The sequence below is a fragment of the Dermacentor albipictus genome, chromosome 4 (assembly GCF_038994185.2).
Source record: "Dermacentor albipictus isolate Rhodes 1998 colony chromosome 4, USDA_Dalb.pri_finalv2, whole genome shotgun sequence".
Classification (NCBI taxonomy): domain Eukaryota; kingdom Metazoa; phylum Arthropoda; class Arachnida; order Ixodida; family Ixodidae; genus Dermacentor; species Dermacentor albipictus.
The window spans coordinates 33,401,006-33,425,749 of record NC_091824.1 but is presented as its reverse complement, the minus strand read 5'-3'; the positions used below and the strand labels follow the sequence as shown (position 1 = coordinate 33,425,749).

Below are 24,744 nucleotides of genomic sequence, written 5' to 3'. Positions count from 1 at the left end.
GCATCACACAGGGCTGCATGCGTGTATTTGATGCCATTTTGTTCACTTTTGCATGGTTATATGCATTGCGGCAATAACCCCAAAATAAAAAAAAATCAGAAGAGGCGTTTCCAGGAGCTCAAAGCACACACAGACACACACACATACATACACAGGTATAGGCAACGCATTACAGGAGCGCTAAGTTGCCTGAGAAGTACCCACTTGTGCAATACATAAAACAACTTCCCACACAGCTTTCAATAAGTTAAATGGAGTAACAGGCGCCCGTGACACTAGCAAGGAAAAGAAAGACGGACATCTTTCGTTTTGTCCCAGGTGTTATCACTGTAACTTCAACACGTATATACCAAAAACAACGAGTTCACACTCTTTTGCATTCAAGGGCCATATTGTCTGCATACTATCGTTCAATAAAACTTAAAATATTCATACTTTCCAGATTATCTTGTACGATCTTCCCGGACTATCCAACCACCAAAAAAAGAACAATTATATGTAGTGCACTTCGAACGTGAAGGCTTGGGAACTCGTGGCCTGTGCTGGGGTTCACGTGCTTCCGTGGTCCCCTAGATGGTCCCAAAATGCGTCTTAAATTGCCAGCACTTCCCTTTAACTTCTGTCCGGCCTCGAAAATGAACCCTGCTCTTCTCAGTTTATTCTGAGACAGTTGCGCAGAAACGCCGTCAGGCACTTGGTGAGCTTATGCTTAACTTAGGCGCGCAATAAATCACAAAATACTGATCAAGGCACACGCACATTTCTGAAGGTGGCTTATACTATATTACAGCATGGTCTGACACAGTGGGAAAGTATGACTCGTTGTCAGGTTATTTAATATTTTTTAGTTTGGTTTTTTTATTGGTAATAGTATACAGTACACTGCAGTGACAAGTTGCAAGCCACGTGCGCCTGCCTGTTTTAACTTGACGTTGTATGAACATAGACTTGACGCTAATGTCATAAAAAGCAGTGCAGCTGACTAAGATTTATTTTGCCAATACCAGTTAAAAATAAAAATCCGCTCATTTCGTAGGACAAAACAGTGTAAAACAAGTTACAGTTACGAACAGCTAAGGTTCACGGCCTTGCCAAACCCACTTCGTTATCGAGATTTGAAGCCAATCGTCGTTCAAAGAGCACGTTTTACAGCCACCCTGAGCAGAGGTGCATATACGTTCCTTGCTGACGTCATCAGGGGGCATCCGATCACCTGTCTGACACTTGCCGAGCCAAAATCAACGAGGGCAGATAAGACACTTCGCGTAGCGGTTGGGCACGAAGCACAGTGCACGACTATCACGCCAGTAAAAACGACACGCTGTTCGTTCTTTAATCACCCGTACGTAACGACTTAATCTTGCTACGCCTGGTGAATCATCAGTGCGCCAATTTAGTTGCGCCACAATGTCTACTGGCCGCAATTTAATGAGGCGTCGCTTTCATAATAATTAACTGAGTCATCAGCCATGCTGTATGCGAAAGGCGTGTTCCCTACAAAGAGCTAGAACGACGTGCTACTGAATAATGAAAGTGGTATTCGAGCGTAGCTTCCGGGTTGCCGAAACAATGGTCACGTGTCCGCGCAACACACATTGTCTCTGGGCGTGTACCTTAAACCCAGTCTGGGAATCTGATCGCTATTCATTTGGTATGAACCGCATTGCCCGAGCACTATAGGGTTGGTAGAGCTTTTTTGGTATCCAGCAGAAGACTATAGAGCCTCGGCGTGCCTTGATTGCGCTGCCAGAACCAACTGCGGTCACACTTCAACAGTATCGTATGAAGACATACGATATACTGTGCTGACTAGCACCCGAACGTCTATTAATTGCCCCCATACATAACCTAGGGTGCATGAAACAAGAAACAAAAATATTATCACTGGCCTTTCTGCTTGTCACGCCGATCAATTCCATTCTTGACAAAGCAACTGTGGCCGGGTAACTATTCCATTACCTGATCGCTCACAGGCTGACACGTGGATTTTAAGAATGAGATGGTTAACGCTTCTAAGATTATGCACGTGGGCTACTCGTAGCTTTTCCCAGATTGGGATCTTGCGCTTCACCAGCGCCGTTGCTAATGGGCCACACAACTTTAAGGCATCGCGTAATTTACGACTAAGGCTGAAACGGGATAAGTTACGAAGTTTCAGCACAAGAAGAAATGTCAATGCTGGCCCGAATTGAAAGTCAGCGGAGTTACTTCGCCAAGGCTCGAGTGAAGTAACTAATTTCTAATTTTAGGGATCCAATACAACTGTGGCGTATAGTGAAGCTTAAAACGCAATGTCGTGTAAAAGCAATGTTAGAGGCAGTGCTCATCTAGACGGTAACGAAATTCATGTATATTCGTTCTGCTAACAGGAAAACTTCACGTACTCCGGGCAAGTGCGCCAAGAAAGGAACTGATCAGTGTGAACGACTGTCCCCGAATTCATTTTGCACTGTTCCATGTTCTGCCATGCCGCATGTAGAAACGATTAATAAACATCCGGTTGCTGCAGTGAGCTGCGTATCCTCTGGCTTCCCGTCCCGGCGTCCCAATCCTCGTTTTCTGCTAAGAATCGTTTTGTTTCTGTTCTCATGATTTTCCCAAAAAACTAATGCCGCGGGTTCTCGCGGAATTCGATACAACGTGGCGCCAAAAAAAAAAAAGAAGAAGAAGAAATGAAGGCCTCGTGCTTGCGAGTGAAAGCGTACCTGCTTCGCCTGCTGATCGAGCTCGAGCTTAGAGGCGTCCAGAGTCGCCGTCATGGTTGCCACCCGAGCCTTTCCGGCACCACCGGACCCGAGGCGTCTGCAGAACCCGTACAGTCGTCGTTCGCCGGTAAACCGGTGTCACCAGCCTCTGCAGGGGAGCGAGCCTTTGCACCTCAGAATGGGCAGCGTCGAAGCAGTCGCGTGGGCCGCGAAGTGACAGCCGCCGCGGTGAACGAGCAGCGCCTAAAAAACGGCAGGGAAAATGAACGAAAGGAAAAGAATAGAGAATGAGGTAACGGCGTAGGGAAAAAAACACAAACAGCAAGAAATAAAGCAGACGACAAATCTACGAAGAAAGGGTGGGAAAAAAGAAAGAAGAAACAGACAGCTCAGTTTCGCAGGAAGAAGAGAGAAATACTGAGGCGAGAGAGAGGGTTGCGGAGGCGGCGTTTCTTCGCCGAAAGAATGCGCATATACGCGTACCACGCAAGAGCGTGCGATGAACGTCATATCGCTCGCGGTGAGAGCGCGATAAAGTGACGGACCCGGTGTAAGGCGTTCTTGAGCGTGTACCGGGCTCGGTCCAGGTGTGGCACCAGGTCTGGAGGACAGACGGAAGAAAAAGAAAGAAGAGGTAAAGAAATAACTAAAAGGAAGCAGGATAGAACAATATTTTATGGTTGACTGCGTCAGGGCGGGAACTGCTGCGTTGCCGGTCGTCTCGTGTGCTCAAGGAGCGAAATTCAGCACTCAGAGAAACGAATCGCGCCGGTGTGGGACAAAAGAAAAAGAGGAGAGAGAGAAAATGACGACCGTAGGATCATATCTAGAACTTGGACTTGAATTTCTCCCTCGTTCATATTTTACTAAGGCCGAATAGGGCGGCTTGGGTGGTATCAGTGGCACATATGTACTCTGTAATGAAATCATATCTCATGTTTCGTTCTTTCCCCCCACTTTTTCATTGGCTCGAACGCTGGTGCTCCCCGTTTATCACATGTGTCAGCCTTCTTGAGGTGACGACTGATAAACATTATGCAATACATCGCAACAATACGTCACAACCCATTTCCCTCTATCATTGCTGGTTCGTTCCCTGCGCAAACTGATAATAACGATAAAGCGTTTGAGCATTATCCGCATCACCCGGGTCTGAATGCACTCGGGGTAAAGTACAGCGCAGATCCGGCGAAGAACCGGCCATTGCTTGATTGGAGCAGCGCTGCTTGGGGCTATGCCACGAGCCGTACAGTGAAGCGCTCCGGATTAGCTCTGACAACGTGCAGTTCGTTGATATGCGTCTCAGTAAAAAAATACGAGCATTTGCGCACCTCGCTGCCATTAAAACGTGGTTACCGCTGCTCGGAACTGAACCGTCGACCTCGTGTTTGAAAAGCTGGTCTTGACACGCTTGCGGAGTGAGTGCGTGAACTGGCGTGAGATGCGATGCAGGAAATTAGGAATAACCGCTGTGACACGTATTTTTATTTTTATCTGTAGTTACACTAGTAGAGCTAAATAGAAAGGACCATTGTTGGTTTCTTCAGTAGTTCCAGAGTCGCTGGCAGAATAATAATGAGAAAGCATAGCTCGCTCACGCTCGACCAACCTTATTACCGAAATGTGCCCACGTGACAGAGCAACGAAGACAACTGACAGCGATGTCCTCCTTAATGATATTTGAACGTCCGGGAACATAATTGTGGAAGCTCTAGAAGCTGGAAACCGTAGCATTTTCATATCTAAAAAAAATCTGAGCTGAATACCATGACCTCACAGGACAGGACGAGTGAGCAGAAATACGTCAGCCTTTTCGTGAACTTTGCCGCTATATTTCACGTCTGCTCAGAAAAGTAGGAACGTAGTATATTTCCTATGAACGAGCACGTTTCCTTCCAGAACGAGGTTGTCAGCGCCTGTGCATGGGCGGGAAAAAGCCCCGAAAGACAGCAGGTGGTTGTCGAAAGCTTCTCGTGATGCATAAACAACGTTTACTGCAGCGTCGAAGAGGTCTGGTTTACGGGAGACCACTTTCTCGTGCGTGTTGGGATAGCTTCGACAATTTTGTGATCGTCTAAACGTAAGCTTACGTTATCATTCAAGCGATCCCGACTGTACACTCTGCTCACGTACACCTATACACTGTCAGAGCTCCGGGTTTTTCTCGATGCGATATTCCAGCGGGTATTGCGTTGCAAGGCCGAACTATAGAGGTTGCGGGCATGATCCCATTGCCGTGGCGGCTGGATTTTGACGGCGGCGAAATGCGAAAACCTTCGTGTATATACACTTACATTTGATGCACGTTAAGGAACCTCGAGGGATCAAACTAATCCAGAATCGACCACTACACGGCGTGCCTAATAATCAGATCGCGGTTTTCGCACGTAAAGTACAAGAATTTAAATAATTGCCGCTGCAAGCCATGCTTGGGTGGACTGCATGGTTTCTTAACGTTGGTAGGCTGATAAAATAAACAGGGAAACCGCGGCAGGATATACTTCGCTTAAGTCTGACATCTATGTGTCAGCTTGACTATGAAGTAATTTTTATCGATCATAATAAATTTGCGTGACGTTCCTGTGGTTGGTTGGAGGCAGGTGCGCGCGCCTAAAGTTTAATTTGGCTCTATGTTCGCGCTGCTTCTGCAGACTTCCAATCGACAGCCAACGCGCGTCCACTCGGGCTGTTTAAATTTTACATGTTTCTCACTGTGTTTCAACGGTGAAGGTAAGCCATCTCGTCAAACTCACAATATTGGTATGGCCTTAACAGTCTTAATAAAAGCTAGCTGAAGAAGAAGCTTTATCTCGCGGCCAACTCCCATTTCGTTCGTTCCTTGCTTCCTTCCTTCCTTCCTTCCTTTCTTTCTTTATTGATTTATTTAAGACAATATTGAAACTGTCTTAGGGTACACGGCTAACGGTAAACATTTGCCTGGCTAGGCCGTGCCGCCTATTTCCCTATTCAAAATATGTGAGAAGCGGGAATGCTCTCATAGTGTGTCCGCCTTAAATAAATTACTTAATCACCCTTCACTTGACATGCGCAAGGAATTATCACGGTTGTCCTTCTTCCATAGCCTTTACCACAGCCAGCAACATTGTATTCGCCCGAGCCCATATTCTTCCCGCTCCCCACATCTCGACCCGCACCGACCATGTTCATAAAGTAAAACCTATATTTGCCAGGACTAACGCTTATCAATATTCGCCTGTAGTTTTATCTAGTGACGAGTGGAACTCGCTACCTGCAAACATTGTCTCGCTTACGGAATCATCATCATTTCATGCAGCACTGCTAACCTTTTTAGATTGTATCAACCTGCCCGAACCCACATTTCCTTGAATATTTACTTAAACAGTGTTTTCAAGTGCTTGGCATTGCGTAAAATTCATTCCGTTTCATCTGATATGTATCTGTGCAGGCTCCTTACCTAAATCATCTTTCGATTGTATCCTTAAACTCGTGTTCTGATGGGTACTGATTGTTTGCATCGCATTTTAGGTCCTTATGCGTCCTTCACGCTACTAAACATTGTATAAACTCCGTTTTCCTTTTCTTGCTTTCTTTTCTTATTTTTTGTTTGCTTCTGCTAGATGTTTAGATCATTTGTTGTAGTTACTAATGCCTTCATATATTTGCATTGTACACATTTCACTCATGCTTGAACTTTTTCGTCCTCCCCCCCCCCCCCCCCCCCCTATGTAATGCCCTAACGGGCCCTTAGGGTACTCAAATAAATAAAGTAAATAAATAAATAAATAAATAAATAAATAAATAAATAAATAAATAAATAAATACCTCGCTGGGCCGATCTGAGTGAAATCTGCTGCACTAGAGAGAGAACGTAAAATTCCACTACCTGCATACGGCAGAATTGTGATTTAGAACACCGTGCATTTTACCAAAACTGTCGAATATTGCTATGATAAAAAGAAAAAGAACTTTACAAATTCGTCACTGCATGCCAAAACAAATATCGCGGTTCTGTAAAGTGCACCTCTTGTAGTGTCTGAAGTGGACAAGGTTCACAAAAGAACTTGAATTTGTCGCAATGCTTGTGAAGGTTTCGCAAACGTCCTACACACTATGTAGCGATATGTATGAGTGAGGCTTATCATGCACAAGCTTTGTCAAATCTAGATCTTCTAATAGGTGCAATTTACAGAATTGCATTATCAACATTTATTACTGCGTTAAAGAGTCGAAAACCTGGTACTTGAAATTTTATTTTTCAAATAGTTCAGCATTCAGCAAGTTCCCCATAAAAGAAATGACGAACCTTAATAAGAAATGTGCTTGTAGGAGTAACTGGATTTAATACGGACACGAATAACTTTATTAAAAGGATGCTGAGAAGCGCCGACCCTCAGGGCGATACCGCGGGCCGCTCCCATGTGGGGAAAATTAGAAGCGAATCAAATTCGCTGCAGTGGCTGCCGAGAAAAATTATTTCTCCCTTCCCCTGGACAGGAGCTCCCGAGTTAACGCTTCGTCTTAAGAAAAGCGCGACTTCAGGCGTAAGGTTCAACTCACGGACTCGCCAATGTGCTCCGAATGTAACCTCCCCGAAGACCTGCGACATGTTCTGTGACACTGTTGCCGCTATACGCGTCAGAGAGAGGCTCTCTGAAGGCGGCACTACACCTTCAACGGGACTCGAGCTTGGCATTACAGCACATTCTCGTGCGTGCGTGTGTGCGTGTTGTAAAGGTTTTACCACTGCATATATCATAATCATCACTCAGCACATGTAGTAGCATGTCAGGCGAACAGCCAGGCTAACACCTACAGCATACCATTAAAGCTTGTTTATCTCTCTCTCTCTCTCTCTCTCTCGTGTATTAGCGGAGTTTAGCATAGCCACGTACGAGCACAAGCCGACCGTTTGTCAGGGGATAATTAGGCACCAATCTGTCCTTTTCTTTACTTCGACGTTATAAAAATGGTACGGAATTGTGCAGTGGTTTATTGCGTCCATTCTTCGTGGACTGCAGCTGGACTTGATGTGATTTGAAATGTATACCACAGGGGCGTTTCTTTTTCGACGGTAATGGAACAGCGGCCTCGCACGAAGCGACCGCAGCGGCCTCAAGAACATGGGGGATCAAGCTAAACAAGCCATTGCAAGCCTTACGTTTCTTGAATAATACAGCGCGATCGTTGACGGCACATGTCAGTGGCCTTGTAGCGGCGAGGTGGCGTGGATCGGCGACAGTATACGCGGGCGCGCAATCCAGTTATAATATATGCTTTGCTTCCCTGTTCGCTTTACAATAAGTGTTTTCTTTCTTCTTCACCGCTGCCTCTCGCCGTTACAAGGATGCTGACAAGCCGTGCGGCCGATGCTTGCGTGGTATTATTAAAAAATTTGCAAGGGCGTGCACTTCTTGTTTTTTCGCTTGCCGCTTCTAGTTGAGTTATGAAGATCATAGCTGATGTATGAAGATGTATGCTGCACTTCAAGAGCAATATCACGCGCGTGTCCTGATATGCCCCAGCTTTGCGCTGAGGCGTGTTTATCGACACACATCGACGCACACACACGCAAGAACAGGCGCGAAGACATACACAGCTCGCTCAGTCACGCGCACACAATGCGCTGGCGCACAATAAGAAGACCGCCGATCACCTCACTTGCAAAACGGCTGCACGCGTTCCTTAACGGGAAGGGTAGCGTCATTCATTTACAAAAATAAACCATGAATTCGTGGAACATTTCTCGGTGAATAATGTTTTTCAAGCTCCCGACTGACAGGCGGGGCTAAGTTCCTTTCGGACGCGAAAACTCGAGACCGAAAGGCAGGTCGTGCAGAAAAGGCGCGATGCATAGTATACGCGGACGCGGTGACGTTTCCATCGGGACGCCGGTTCTGCCTAAAGACAGTTGCTCAACTTGAGAGCAACCTCCGGCGTTCTCGCTTCTTCTCGGAAGCGTCTACAACTTCCGCCATACTATACACTAGCAGTGGCGGATGTCAGCCGGTCGTGCGTGTGTGCATGTGATAGAGGAGGCAGGGTGTGGAGGCCGGTGAGCGTTGCTAGCCGGGCGATGTCTAAACGTGTGCGATCGGTTACGGAAACACAGGGTACGACATATTCAGATTCCCTTTAAGTTGAAAGTGAAAGCTCGAAAGAGACTGGCAATCCATCTAAACGTGAGGCTGAACTTACGCGTAAGGGTAGCGCATCTTTAAAACTGTCTAGATTACTTTTGCTTTTCTTGGCCAACGTCTTCAGCGTGTTTTATAATATTGTACACCGTAACAGCACTCTAATCAGTGCGAGTAACTCACTTTTTCTGTGAAAAGTTTCACGCATCAAAATAATTTGTTAGCGCAGCCACTGTCCAATGTAGTGAGTTTCTAAATTTGTATGGATATTTAAAAATTTCTTAATTGAGTGAAATAAATTATAGAGCTCTTTGTGCAAAGATCGCTGTCGGACTATAAGGCACGCCGAAATAGTTTGACCAACTCGGATATTTGAACGTGCACCTAAATCTACTTATTTTCTGTTCCCTATTGGTTCACATTGGGCGTCCTAGTTTTTTTTTTACACTATCGTGTACTATTTCGTCTGCTCCATCAGAAAATCATGTATCCTATGATACAGACCAGTAGCTAATACTCCAGCTCATAACTCAATGTGCGAAAGTACTGCTACTTTTCGCACACGGATGAGCCAGCACAGGCGTGTGACTGAAGTGTCCTTGCAGACTACACCATCAAGGGGATGGGGCGAAAGTTGCTGGCACTCGCCCACCGTATTACCGTTACGCACATGTCAAGGTTCGCGCAGAAAAATGTGGACGTACAATGAGTGTACTTTGCCGGATACTCCGTAGCTTCGTGCCACTCACAGTTGAATGATATTTGGTAGAGTGACTACCCCGGAAAGACTTTAGTCTCTGGTTCGATCCCCAGAACCGGAAGAATATCTGTTCCCCTGTGAAGTTTTGCGAGACCCGCTTCGGCCGCTTAGCGTCCGTGGAGTTGCGCTGCCTGTGGTCGCGAATTTGATACCGGCTGCGGCGAACGCATTTCAAGGGGGGGGGGGGGGTGAAATGCCAAAACGCTCGCGCACCGTGCAATGGGTGCACGTTAAAGAACCCACAAGGGGTCGAAATTGCTGCAGAGACCAACCCGCGCCGCCTCCGCCTCACGTCGTGGACCTCATTATCATATCGTGCCTGTGCACTTAAAATCCCAGAATTTCATTTTTTCTCAGTTTTCTGAGATACGACTTTCAGATATTGCTTCGTAGCTACGTGCTACTATAAGATGGACCACAATTTTCCCATTCTATGAAGCTTCCTCTAGCTTTCGGGTTCCCGCATAACTCGTTTGCGTGCCACATTATGCCCAGTTTGTTTACCAGGGGGCTGCAGGACAGAGCCGCAATAACTGGCATAGCTTTCGCTCAGTTTAACTTAAGTGTTGTTTGATACAGTTCTCCTGGGAATACGGTATGGTGAGCTGTGGTTCTTAGACTCCAAAGGCTACGACGGCAGTACTCCAGGCAGCGTACTTGAGTCGAGGTACCTCTCTACATGTACTGTTAAGCTGTGTCGGCCAAGTGGCGATCAGCCGCCAGGTCTATTGCGCGAGCAGGTATGGACGTAGACATGGACATGATGGTCAATGGCTGAGGAGCAGCTAAGATGGCGACTGTCCAGTCGGGCGCCTAGTGCATTCTCCTCACAAGCCAGGCACACTTCAACCTCGTCGTGACAACAGTTAGGGCGGTGCTACAAAGCAGTCCTTTTTGCGCTATTGTTATCACAATCAATCAATCAATCAATCAATCAATCAATCAATCAATCAATCAATCAATCAATCAATCAATCAATCAATCAATCAATCAATCAATCAATCAATCAATCAATCAATCAATTCATTTTGATGGTGCTGATGAGGTAAGCATGATTGATTATGGTGACTTCGCCGTACTTATGCGTCACTTGTATCCGTGGGACTCGGTGTGCTTTACCGCGTTGGTTGCTTAGCGCTTAGAATCACACTTCGCATTCACTCAACGATGGAAAAGAAAGGACCTGCCTAGGCGTGCATTCGTTGCGAGGTGCAGACTTGAAATTCTGCTTGACGCCAGCAGCAACACCAGCACGATGTACACACACACAAAAAAAGCTGGAGACTGAACACCGGGAGACCTGTGAAACTGCCACATATGCCTTGACAGCAAAAAGCCAGTCATACATGTACAAGAAAAAAAAAAGAAAAAAAGAAGGAAAAAAAAAACTCGCATGTGACTGGGAAGCCTGCAATATGGGTCACAGAAGAAGACACCGGTGGGATGAGATCGCGGGCTTCAAGCAGTCTATTCGATCAGTGGGTGATCTAAAGGACTACCGAAAGCCGCGCGATTCCCTCTAGGACTCGTCGTGCAGGGGCTTGCTATACACTAGTTGTATTGATACTAGAAGCGTGCTCTGTTTCGCGCTGCATGAACTCAATCGCACCAACTGCGTGACAAAGCGCCTTCCTCCGCGCATTTGTGTCACCATATTACTGGAATAGATTCAGCTTGCGTGTCTTTTCTCGAGCCCCCCTTTGCAATCGCGGCCCAATCTCGGCCCCTCAGTGGCCCAATATAGTGGCGCACGTCAGAATGAGCGCGCTGTTTTGGGGGTTATTAAGAAAGCAGCCGAGGGTCCAGCAGCGCACACGCTTCCCGGAAGGTAATCACCACACGCACGGCGCTCAGCGGGCGTCGTCGGCAGCCGTAATGAGATCTGACAGAGGTCGGAAAAACGCTTGCGCGGGTCGATCACACGCCGTCGCATAGTTTCGTGTTCCTCTGGCGCCGGACAACCACGTTCCAGTGGGCGTGGCGTGCAATTGAGCTGGTGCATAATGAGGTTCGGGTGAACGCGAAATATAAATTAACCGCAACACGACGCCCTGGACAAATAGGTAACCGACGTATAGGCATAGCTAGCGAAACAAGTGTGAACAGCACCCTTCGATTACTCTATAGCACCGGCTAACCCTTCGATGCGATTCGCGAGGGCATTACATCGTATAGCAAGAATTTGTTTAGAGTACGTAGCCCAAGCAAATTATTGTTGCCACGCGATGGTATACTTGCTACGGGGTTGTCTCGTGTCTGCTTCCTTCGTCCGTTGTTTTATTTGGCGCCTTCGTTGTAATCGTGCTACAGCGAGCTACTTTCGCCACAGGCAGAGAAGCTGCGGCCCCGCCAGTGTTTAGGCCCGTGGCTCCGACGCGAGGCGGAAAAGGCGCTGCCGGGATAATGTAGCCTTCAGCTTCTCCTTCAGCGTTACGTGTTCAGGCTTTGTCTGTCGAAAGAAATATCGATGAAATAGAGTGATGTGGAAATAAAATAGCAAGCGTCCTGCAGGTATTTCACGATGCCATGAGCGGAGCGAGAGAGCGTTCCAGCCATGGGTACTAAAGCAATGAGACGCGAGGCCCAACGCTTCGCATAATGCGGGGCCAACGCGAGTTGCACTTGAGCGATGTCTATTTGTTCCGTTTTATCACAGGACCCATAACTTTCAATTGCCACGTGAGTGAGAAAGGTGCGCTGTTAATTTTTGAGGCTTACTTTACGGCTAAATTCAGCCGGGGTGGCTGAACTTTCATGTCATAGGCTTCTTGTCATGTCATTGGGCTTCTTGCTTTCGCCTTGTGGCTTGTAAAATGTTTCGGTAGTTTGTTGATGTTTGTGATTCTTGCTCTGCTACTTAAAAGCAAACGCCTGTAAATTTTGCAGGAGGGGAGGCGGGTAGGAGAGGTGGCAGGCAGATGGCAAATTCGACTGCATGATTCGTTCGACACGATCAGTTTAGCGGGCTGTGTGAAGTTGTGCAATACGTTGCAGGCGCTGACGCAATCGAAATCGCCGAGATCAACCTAGATTTATCTTTCTCTCTCTCTCTCTCACATACACACGCATACTCGAACACGCGATCGCAATCGAACTTTAACGTTGCGAAGTTGCTAACACAGCTAAAACGAGAAAGAACAGAAACTAAAATCAACCACAACCACTCCTCGTTCATTTGTGAGAAAGCGAGGCAGATGAGGAGCGAGAACAAGTGCTGTTTTTAGAATAGATTACCAATTAGCCCGGTCTCACACATTCATTCGAGAAAATGTCGTGTGCAAAGTGTAATTCCTAATATTATTAGGCGCACTTTAATGCAGAAAAGTGTTTTTTAGACAAGCTGGGCCTACTCCTAAGGGGTGCTTTGAAAGGTTTTTTTGCAGGTTGAGCAGTATTTATCTGGCCACACAGATTCGCAGGTACATTTGTGCACGACACCTTTCGTCAGCGCGCACGACATATCGGCGATAACACATGCATGATAACGCAACGGTTACCGTATAAATTATTCAGCTGCGCATAGGACCGGTTTGATCGTCATAGCTAGCTGCGAGGTAAATTTTATCTCTACGTGAGGCTTCTCATAAAGTTCACGACAAAGGTATGGCCAGCGTGATAACTCGTCGAAGATAGGAATAGTGAATAGCGGCCTTGCCTAAACTTTATTCTTTTGTCTTCGAGTGCCTTGCGCTTTTGGAACTTGAAGAGCTTATTGCTCACCAGAAAATTTCCGTGCGACTGTTAATTGCTTCGTTAAATTAATGAATTGTTTTTCCCATAACAAATACTGACAGTGTGTTTAATTTAATTTCTGCTGATTTTGGGAAGCACAATCTCGATTTGAGGCGTAATATATATATATATATATATATATATATATATATATATATATATATATATATATATATATATATATATATATATATATATTGCAGTCGCCAAGAAGCGCCAAGTCCAAATAAAACAAACAATTGCGAAGTTCGAAGCGATAACTTTGACAAATTTCAGAATTTCGTAATCTGTATCTGTTTTATCATACAAACAGCACAATTACTGGTGTACATGGCTTAATGCTTAGGTGAAATCCCTGTCGCGTCACTGCACGAGTTCTATCGACAAATTTTCAGAATACCTTCCTGTAATATATATTATATCAATTTTGTCCGCTTTAGATGTCCTATACTAAGATCAACTCACACACCGTGATAAAATTAATGTTGCTGAGATAAATTGAAACCCGATGCCTCACCATTTCGCTCGATTTCCCCTTTTTTTTTTCAGCAAGCTTTTATAAGAAATGGACGACACCAAGACAATATAGTATCCCTGGAATAGGTTTCGATGCGAATTCTTTTCCTTCAAATGCCACAAACCTAATCAACATCGACGCAGTGAGAGGTTAGCGAAGCCATACCTCAGTTCCTGTGTGCTTAGATCGGAGCTCCAAGGTTAACCTACCTTTTATGGATTGTGTGCCACACAGAAAGTTACTCTGAAGCCCGCTATATATTTAGACCCCGTTGAGGCCATGGAATGAAAGCACACGCACACACAAAGGGGGGGAGGGGGGGGGGCCGGCGGATGATAGCGCGAAAAGCAACACTGGCTGGTTTTCTACCACCATTCATTAGGCCCAAGTTGGTGAAAGAGTATGTTTCAACATGTTTCGAGCTGCACCGCGAACTACGCGCACAAATAATAAAATTGGAGGAAGCTTAAGTCTGGCCTTTAAGAGCGCCACGCGCTAGCATTCAAAGACCCCTGACTGCTTTTCATGCTTCCCGGCAACTGCAGCTTAGGCAATCGTAACGTTTAACGGGAACCCCTGTCAGCGAACGCTATTCACGAAGGAAAGCTTTCCGGTAGAAACGCGGCCTCGCGCGTGGGTCGCTCTCCTGTTATCGTTTCGCACTTTTAATATTTCAGTCTGAGAAGAGCAGGCGTAAAAGATACGCGCTGTCGTTTTTTTTTCTATTACGTTTATTTTTGGGCTACCGTTCTTAAAATTCCGAGGAATAGCATTGTAAAGAATGAAAGACAAGGTAGGAGCTCCATTAGTGATAGAAGAGTAGTTGGGTATGCGTGGTTCGAAGCCAGGTGCGAAATTCATTTTGCCGAAGTGACGTCCGACGCCGGGCGCGGGACGCCTACTTAGGCGCCGTAATCTCTGCGACACGGGACCCTTAACGCTGTCACATTAATACGGGTACAGACCACTGAGAAAGGAACACAGTGCCCGTGGCTTGTGTTTCTTTTGTGCTCCCTTCTTGCTTTTTCCCGCTGTAGCATAAAGAATCGCTGCATTTGCCCGTTGTACCTCACAGAATCTGGCCGTGTAGTTTTTGTTCCCTTTTTTTCGTTTCCTTTATTTTTATTACAGACCACGTTCCTCAATTGTGAACTGTGCCTCAATTATTTCGTGATGAGGCCAGCAAACGTTTCTTGTTTATTATTATGAAGTGGTCAGCGAAGGTCACGCCATTGACGTCGTCGTCGTGATGATGATCATCATTATAGGTAAGCCTATTTCACGAAGGCTTCTCAAAGCGATCGCCAACCACCCTGTTTTTTCACCGGCTTGCTCGGCATATGCCCGCAAACTTTCCAATTTCACCGCAGAAGCTAGCGTTTTGCTCGAATGCCCTTAGAACACATTCTTTACTCCCATCGACGACGTCTTTTTTTTCTTTTGTGTGGGTGTGTGTGTGTGTGTGCGCGCGCGTAGGTGGGGGGGTGCAATAATTATTCCATTGTTTTATATCTCCATAGGAGGTAACGCTGTATGTAATAAACATATATATTCATTAGTTAATAAATGTTGTCGGTGCATTTCATTAGCTGCATTTTCTATGCTATCTGTCCAGTTTTTCATTTCGTTCTTTGTTTTCCTCCATGGTTTTTGTTCCTCTTATTTGCATAAGATACGCCCAAAGTGCTATGTATACACAACATAATTATGAATTTATGCAATTTATCCGTATGCATGTGTTCCGATACCAAGGATATAAGGGCAAGAACCTTTGTTAAGCTGCCACATAGCAACTTCTTGTTCTTGTCCTCGCGTTGGTTAGATGCTGATGCTGTATTGAATGCTAACCAAGACGTTTCTGTTTAATTTAATTATAATCTCAGTGGATTGCATGGTCTGCCCGACTCCATTTCTTCGCTTTAACATCAACTTATTATCGGCTACTCCCATTCGCTTTCTGATCTCTGATTTGGTTAGGCAATGCACTTTAAAATAATAATGATAAAAACACACGTTCCCACATACGTTAATGATGAGGGCATGCGTCGGCGTCTGTTTACGTTCCCATCATTCAGATTTGTGTGAACGTCTGTTTTTCAGGCACGCCGCTTAACCGACTCATCGATTACCGACGAGCCCATCAGTGTCTGCTCGCTAATCCCCACCGCTGTTTTCCTGTCTAAGGGCACGTGTACTGCGTCCTCTTTGCGTTCCGTCACGTTCCTCAAAGCTTTCGCTTCGCCCTCACCGCTCGCCCACCTCATCCTCATCATAAGCTCTGTGCGCGGTTCCGCTACTGTCAACGAGAACAGACGCAACGAATGAAGAACGGCGGTTAGCGAACGGGATGTCGTGGCGACGCTGGCTGTGAGCGCGTCCATTCGACAAATTGCTTGTATACTTCATCATGGCCACTTCGAAGTCAAGGCTTACGTAAGTGAAAGGGGGCCGCTGAGGTCAGCTATGTCAGCTAAGCAAAGCATAACGCGCGCTTTTTTTTATTGTTTTCATTAGCATCCCAAACCGGCCTACAACGAAAAAAAAATGTTTATGACGAGGTGCGTTGGCGCTCAGGTTACCGAGGTGTGAAAGCTCGCGCTTTTCCTGTAATTTATGAGCTTGGAAAATAAATCTATATATCTTAAATTCTGCGTAGCATAAGCATACACAAGGTGGTTGTTTTTATACGGTGGTGGAATCTAATAGACGCGACGTCGTCCCTTAATACCTCTAGATAGAAAAAAAAAATCGACCTTATAATGCCAGGAAACCTGTTACTTTTACCGTCATTATCAGCATCACTCTTTCTGGTGTCGTCATCACTTAAGCCTGCCAAGACCCGGTGGTACAAAGAAACTTATAGCGAGCCCTGTTCCGAGCATAAGTTGCACTCACCGTTACCACGGTTCTGACGTCATGCAATCACACACAAAAAAAGAAGAAATATACTGCACTGTATTTGGCGACTTTCGCAGTCAAGAGTACGTATGTTGGCTGGAAGTACAGGAGGAACAAACCATTACATTACTAGATGAATCTCTGAGGGAGGCACGACAGTCTTGCAAAGGTAAGGGCCGACAACGACATTTTCGTTTATTAATTGTGTACAAGACTGAGTCACACAGTTAGCCTCATTTTTTAGATTGAAATGCTAACTAGACGTGGCTAGATCGTCGTTCACTAAGCCAGACCAAGCTCCACGCCCTCTACGAAGGTGACATATGGCAACGTCCATTCCTCTACATTGCAACCTCACTTTTGACGTGGCCATCTTTACGCCTAATACACGACACCTTCATCCGCGCAGTACATGTAGCATGCCTTGCGTTCCAAGATCTCCAGTTGACTTGACAGTTTAACGACAGCACATATAAGTGCCCGCAAAGAAAATGGTTAATTTATATACAAATCCGCAAAATGTCTTCAGAACAAGCGTAATCAAGGGAAAGAAAAAATAACTTGCGGAAACTTTTCCAGCAATATGAGGGAGACACCAGGAAGAAAACTGCAAGTAGGCGTCACCTAAAGCCACCTATGGTTTCGTATGGAAATTGTGCCAACAGCTCTCGTCATATGTGAACAATAGGTTTGCATTTCATTTGCTTTAGATCACATGTGTGACATGACTGCAGAGGCAAACCTAGCATCGGTCTGTCCCCTCTGACCATGCTTTCAATAGAAAGTGAGTCGCGTGCCAAACCTATCCTCCATCGGCCAGTGTCCCTTCTCTAAACCAGCAAATAACTCTGGCTGCCCATCATTCAGCGTTAGCCGAAGACATTTACACAGAAACTTCGTGCGCAATACCGAAACTGAGCAAAAAAAAATATATTTTTTTCTTGTATGTTGCCTGAAGGCAACACTCGCCAATAAACTTTCCGGCAACTCCATCCGTGCATCCATGGGCAAATTTACTGTGTGCCAGTGTGATAAGCGCTCACAGCGACGAGTAACCTTATTCTGCGACTACTATTCGGGGCAGGAGCGGCAACGCTTTTTCCAGGCTCGCTCTTGAGGCCTTCTTTATCAAGAAGGATAGAGATAGATGTGTAAGTGAGCCTTCTATCACATTACTAGATGCCGAATTGAACTTCTTGCGCAACCGCCTTTCATGGGCATGTACCGGCTTCTCTTCTGCTTGATAGGCGCATGCGTGACAAGAGCATATATATATATATATTACCAATCCTTCCATTAAACAGTTGTGAGTCTAGCGCCTGTCCATGTCCGTCATTCTTGTTTCCGTGCTGTTATTCGCGGCTAAGTTACTACTTGAAATTATTCTCACAGTTTACAAAATAGTTTCTCGGGACTCATAAAGGTGCAGTCACAAAACGTAAATCCATTATTTCGTTATGGTAACTGAAGCTTAGCTCAAATTCCCATCGCAAGAACCTGTGGTGTAGTGAATCATCGAAACAGAACACTAAAATCACCCTAAGCGCAGTTTATGCAGTAGCAAAAATTTAAAAATAAGATTTATTAATCACGTCAGAAAGCGCAGTAACGCAAGAATGCATTAATGCATTGCCATAGACAGTCACCAGACGTGAATTGTGGAACGAATTTTTTTGTTTCGGAAGCACGTGTTTCCTTTCCCTTATGTTAATTCCTCGCCAGGCAGCTTTCTAGCTAACACTGACCTAAAGTTTGAGAAGAGCTCATTCTACGAACAGCTCGGAGGCTTCACGCAAAAGTAAGAAGACTTAAATTATGGGGTTTTACGTGCCAAAACCACTTTCTGATTATGAGGCACGCCGTAGTGGAGGACTCCGGAAATTTCGACCACCTGGGGTTTTTTAACGTGCACCTAAATCTAAGTGCACGGGTGTTTTCGCATTTCGCCCCCTTCGAAATGTTGCCGCCGTGGCCGGGATTCGATCGCGCGACCTCGTGCTCAGCAGCCCAACACCATAGCTACTCAGAAACCACGGCGGGTGGTAACAAGACTTGCTTTGTACGAAAGGAAACCTCGTTGAATGATAAGCCAGTCTCTTCTTTCAAGGAACATTATCGCACTTGCTGAGAGCAGCATTCGGGGCAAGTAGGTAATCCATTACTCAAGTAATATTGCGCAACAACAAAAAAAAACGACATGAACGTAAAAGAAGAAGACGCCCCAAGCGCAGACTTTCAACTAAGTACCACTGAATCGGTTTTATACATGTGACGCATGGTAAACTGCGCATGCGCTTGCATGAAAATTACCTGCGCATTCGTCTAACATAGTTACGAGTCATGTGATGCCGCCTCCAAGAAACTTAGTTCTTTTTCTGTGTGAGCCACTGGAGGGACACTAACACACTTATTACCCAATTTCGCAATCATCTGCGCTTCAGTTATTTCACGGATGGGCTGTGTGCTGCCACGTGACACAATCGTGCATTCGTCCTCGATAGGTATGCAGCAATGATCGCGACAATGAATTGCCAAGAACCCACCGGTGCCATTTTTTACATTGCTGCTGTGTTCGCGGAGCCGATCATTGAGGCAACGCCCGGTTTGTCCGATATATTGCTTCCCACATGAAAGCTGGAGGTTGTAAGCCACCCGGTGGACACACTCGACGAACTTTTTGCGGTGATGCTTTCTGCACTTATCGGACGGGATGGCATTTGGATCCGTCAACCTGCAAAGCTTGCCGAGCTTGTTGGGAGCAGAAAAAACAACTCTTACGTTCGCCCTTTGGGCCGTCTTTTTCAAGTTATGGGATATGCCTCCAACCCTTACCCTTCACGTAAGGTACTAGGTACTACACTTACTTTAGGGCGTTTGCCTGGAGGGCCATCGGCAACTGACTTCTGCGAGCTGGATCGCGCTTCTCGTAAAATGCGTACCGCGACAGACACTTGCAACTCCTAAGGATATCCACCCAAGGACAAACGTCGAGTTTGCTTGTCAAAACTTACGTCCACTACATGGCAGCAAGACTTGCTAAGGGCATTCTTGAAGCACAAACTGATAATGACCCGCTCAACAAGCTTAGAATGTAGGAACGTATATGTCAGAAGTGGCTTGTTGGCTCGCGTCTCACACGACCAACACGTGTGGCTGTCCTGCAAGCTCAGGCGAAGACCAAGAAAGTGAAGAAACCTCTCTAGCGGCAACTCACGAGTGGTTTGAATGGGAAATGAGCACTTTTGAAACGTTTCTATCGCTTTCTTTGTTTCCAGAATGAAGGCATCAGAGGAGCAGTCAATGAAAATTAAAAAGTCATCAAGGTATCTAAATATCTTAAAAACTGCAGTGCCTTGCACTTGTAGTGATATCTCACGGTCTAAACAGGATAAAAGCAAGTCGCTAGGAATGGGAGCAATGCAAGAGCCAAGAGCCTCCTCGAAGGGTACGGTTGCGAAAGCGCACCTACCAGTGATAAAACCGAGCAGTAGAGGAGTTCGCTGCAATGGGACAATTCATGGTCGAAAGCGAACGCCTGATAACGCCTGATATGGCGTTATCAGAGCAATATTGCATATGCAGCACTTTCTCTTTTATCCCCCGAGTCGCAGGCCTCGCTCTCCTTATATCACTTTCTCCTTCGATTTAAGAGCAAAGAGGCGCGCAAGATAAGCTGCATCGGACGATAGTACGAGTAGAGGTTCAAGCCAGACCACAGGCTTCATGTTTCATGTTTAAAAACTATTCACATTTTTGTATTCAAAGCTAAGGAACAAGGAATTTGTTTTGAGAGATAAGTACGGGGAATAAAAAAAATTATTGAAGATTGAAGGAAATCAATAACGTATTTAAAGAGCATCTTCAAACTTGGCGAGCGATGGTCCAACTTCAAAATTTCGACTTCTTGCGATTATATACATAGGTGTCGTGCCATATCCAGACTCTCGGGCTGCCAGAGATGCGTCAAGTACGAGGTCTACGATGGCGGAGTATAGACCTGTCAATCCTTACCTTGACCCCCTTTCCCTTCTTCATTTTTCTGAGAGAAAAAAAAAAACGAATGCTTCCTACGCCTCACTATACAAACTGCAAAAGATGCGTCTGCTTTTCTATATCAAACGAATGGAAGCTGCAGTGCAACTTTTCACATGGGAGCTTTCATTGTCTTGTGTGAAGTGCCAATTATGTTTAACGAAGATACAGAAACAAGACATCGGAACAGCCGACGCCGCTTGAACCGCAGGTCAGATTTTTCGATGATCGAAGAGTGTGCTCGCCGCGGCCATTGTTCTACGTGTTACTTGTTTTGGTGGGCACACGTTCGCTCAATAAAGAGTTAAACTCCTAACACAGTTTTGACATTCCGTCACTACAGCATGATAATAGACATTTTAGAATAGCGTTTGTCGCCTTACGCACGTTAAACGCAAGCACCTTGACGGTTCGTTACGGTACGCGTCCCTTCAATAATTTTATTTTGTCGTACGGGAACGAAAACGTTAAGAAGATGGTATAAAGCAGAACGCCGTCTGGCGCCTCAAGCCAAACGTATCTAAGACAAGACAACCCATTAGCAATCATCCTGTTGCTATGCAGACGTGTCTGGTTAGGCTTACGGACGCCGGCATCGCCAAACAATCTCAGAAATTGGATATGTTATGCGCTCGTATATAACGTTTCAGGTTAGTTTAGTAGAAGCGAAATTTCATTTAAATAGTTACTGGCGATCAAGGAGAGTGATAGCGTAGCCATCACGACAGTTCACGCTGAAGCCGGAGCCATGGGTGCCACCACGTTCGACAACGGTATTTCTTAGCGTGAGTCAACATTACGAATGTTAAATTCGCCAAATAGCGTACTTTATCATTGCGCCCATAAGCCATGGAAACCTAATAACCATCGGAGCTTGCGCAGTGAGTACAACGCAATTTTTTTACCTACGTAATGCGCTTATATTTGGTTGCAAACGCTTTTCTGAACCTGCGTAATATTTCACCTACGTATTAAAAAATTATGTGGTGTTGATGCTACATAAGAATTCAGCCTTTTGATTTGAAGAAGAAGAAGAAGAAGTGGTTGCGCACGGTTGCACCGCACATGGGTTCCGCCTTTACATCGCTAAACCCTCGATAATTGACGTCAGCGCCGCCACAACCAGCCTTAATCGACTCCTTACGTCGAGCGGAACACGTGGACACCCAAGGCTATACTGTGAGTCGCTTGCTCCACGAATTACCGGACTCTGAACATTGGAAGAGGCGCCCGCCCAGCTAAGCCTAACGACGGGTACGGTCTAGCCGAAGACCTTGACCCAGTTCGGTGCACCAATGGCCACCAGTGATGGCACCGAGATGCATCTTGAGCACGCGCAAATCCCACTTCCTGATGAACCTGCCGGCGGAGACTGGCTCACTGTTAAGTACGGTCGGAAGAAAACATCGACTCCCACCAATCCACCCCTCCAACCCCGACACCCATCGTTTCACCGACAACCCCGACTCCCACCGCTGCCTCGAAACGACCTCAAGGTAATCATCCGTCCCCGAGAGGGACTCAACCTTGCCACCTGGACCACGCCACAGGTCGCTGAAGGCATCAAGCTGGCATGTCAGCACCCCACTACTGAGCACGTACGGACCCTTACTGCAAGAATTGACCCAGTACAAAACATCGCTATTGCTAGCACACCAAACGAAGAGCTAGCTATGAGCATCCGTCACATCACTACAATTCACCTGGGCGGTCGAGAATTTGCAGTCACGGCATACGTGGCGGCACCCGACAGCTCCGTCAAAGGGGTCATTCACGGCATTCCCCCAGGAACTCCCACAGAAGTACTCCTTAACGGGCTCTATGCACCTGGCCGAGAAATCTTACATGCCCGCATGCTCGGACAAACCGCTGCGGCAGTGATCACATTCACTGGCAAGGCTGTACCCTTCTACGTGCGATACTACAGCGGTGAAGTACGATGCAAACCATACCGAACAACCACGCATTTCTGCCGCATCTGCCACCAAGTCGGCCACCGGACCGATGTATGCCCAACTCCAGAAGCAAACCTATGCCCCCAGTGTGGTACACGGAACCCCACTCAGGACCACCCCTGTCACCCCCGGTGCGTCTTATGCCAGGGGCCTCATCCTACGGCTTCCAAGGATTGCCCTGATCGACTGAAGAAGGCATCTTCGGCATCCCAAAGGACCAGCCGCTGGGACTACTCACGGTCGAAGTCTCGGTCACGCACAGACCAGCAACGGAAGCGTTCCCACTCCAGGTCTCGCTCCTGCTCGCGGAACCAACAAGGAGCGACCCGGAACCTCAGCGGACCTGCTGTATCGGGATCACAAGCGGTGAGCTGGTCAGCACGGCTTTTCCCCTCTCACACAGTCCACCAAGACAACACCCTCTCATCACGTCTACACACAGCACCCACCCCACATAATTCTTCATCCATACACAATACTGATGTTCAACTGCAAATTCTAGCTGAACTAAAGGCAATCAGAGAAGAAAACAAACGCCTTCATGAAGAAAACAACAAACTTCGCACGCAGATTGCAGAACTATACGCGACTCGTACTGACACTCAGCATTCCACACCAATAACCGCACCCTCAATGCCATCATCTTCGGAGCATTCTGAACCCATGATTCTCGCGGAATCAGCAAAACCGACAGAAATCGCACAAGTCGAGGAGAAAGTTGATGTACTGCAACGGCAGCTTCTAGCAATGCAACAAAGCATCCAGCAATTGGCAAGTGTTATTGAAGAAACGCGGCTCGCAAAAGATCAGCGACGCAAGAAAGTCAGAACACTAGTACAACAGGAAGCAGAGCAGGGACACCCTGCCGATCCACCCGTCAGCCAGGACGAATAGCAAAACCAACCACAGGAACGAAAATCCACTCATAATCTGGCAATGGAATTGCCGCAGCTACAAACGCAAGCAAGGATCATTGAGACAGTACATAAGTAACTCCAAAACGACACCAAGCGTAATCGCACTACAGGAAACAGGCACACACCCAACTCAAGCTGGCTACAACACACATACCACCACGCCTGAAAGCCGCGTGGCCACACTTACAGCTAAAACGCTCACAACCACACAACACACAATAGACGGCAGTGACGTCGACCATAACCTAATTGAGATCCTGCCGCTCCAACGGGCCCGAAAGAGCCTTTTCATACTGAATATACACAGCCCACCCAAGCAGAAGCAGGCCAAGTTCGACTACTTGATCACTAAAGTGATTGGCTTAGCCAAAAATAATAGTCTGCTGATTGTAGGCGACTTCAACGCTGCTCACCAGGCACGGGGCTACACGACAGCCACATCAAAGGGCACTGCACTCCAGTGCACGATACAGCAGCACCGTCTCACCATCCTCACAGACCCCGCATACCCCACACGTCTAGGAAACAGCGTCTCCCGAGATACATGCCCTGACCTCACCCTCACTAAAGGGATACAGCAAGCAGCCTGGCACAACATGGAGGAAACTCTGGGCAGTGACCACTGCATACTTGCCACCACATTAAACGTTACGCATGCACGCCACCCGATAAAAAAGACAACACTCACAGATTGGACAGCTTTTCGCAAAGAGCGAGCGGATGACTCCTCAACGGGTATTACGGATCTCGAGCAGTGGGTACGAGAGCTCCATCAAGACGTAGCCAGACATTCAAAACAGATCACACTCACCACAGACATACCGGCCGTAGACCCACACCTTCTTCACCTCTGGGAAGCACGTCGAGGCCTTGTTAGGAGATGGAACTCTGGGATCTGGCGCCGACATGGCCACCAGAAACTTACGCCTACTGTTTATGCAGATGACGTACGCTGCTTACGTGTTCGCCAACTTGACGTGTCCCCTGAGCGCCGAGAGCGCCGGATTGACCGACAGCAGTACGGCCCTTCGCTTTCCGGATGGACGCGGAGCGCTGATCACGACACCTTTCGACTTTGACGGCACCTGCCCGACTCTTCGCTTCTCGGATCC

At 46.7% G+C, this 24,744-nt stretch overlaps 1 protein-coding gene across 4 annotated transcripts in view; it reads right to left on the bottom strand.

Moving 5' to 3' along the window:
* Positions 1-24,744, bottom strand: part of LOC135900130 (sodium-dependent phosphate transport protein 2B-like) — a 149,133-nt gene that overhangs the window by 57,266 nt on the left and 67,123 nt on the right. For 3 of the 4 annotated variants that reach the window (XM_065429566.1, XM_065429565.2, XM_070536884.1), the window contains exon 2: positions 2,706-2,948. In XM_065429566.1, the coding sequence (XP_065285638.1) occupies positions 2,706-2,759 (54 nt within the window). In that variant the 5' untranslated portion in view covers positions 2,760-2,948. Of the gene's footprint in view, positions 1-2,705; positions 2,949-24,443; positions 24,738-24,744 lie in introns of those variants that run through there. The other variant, XM_065429564.2, reaches the window with a different exon arrangement.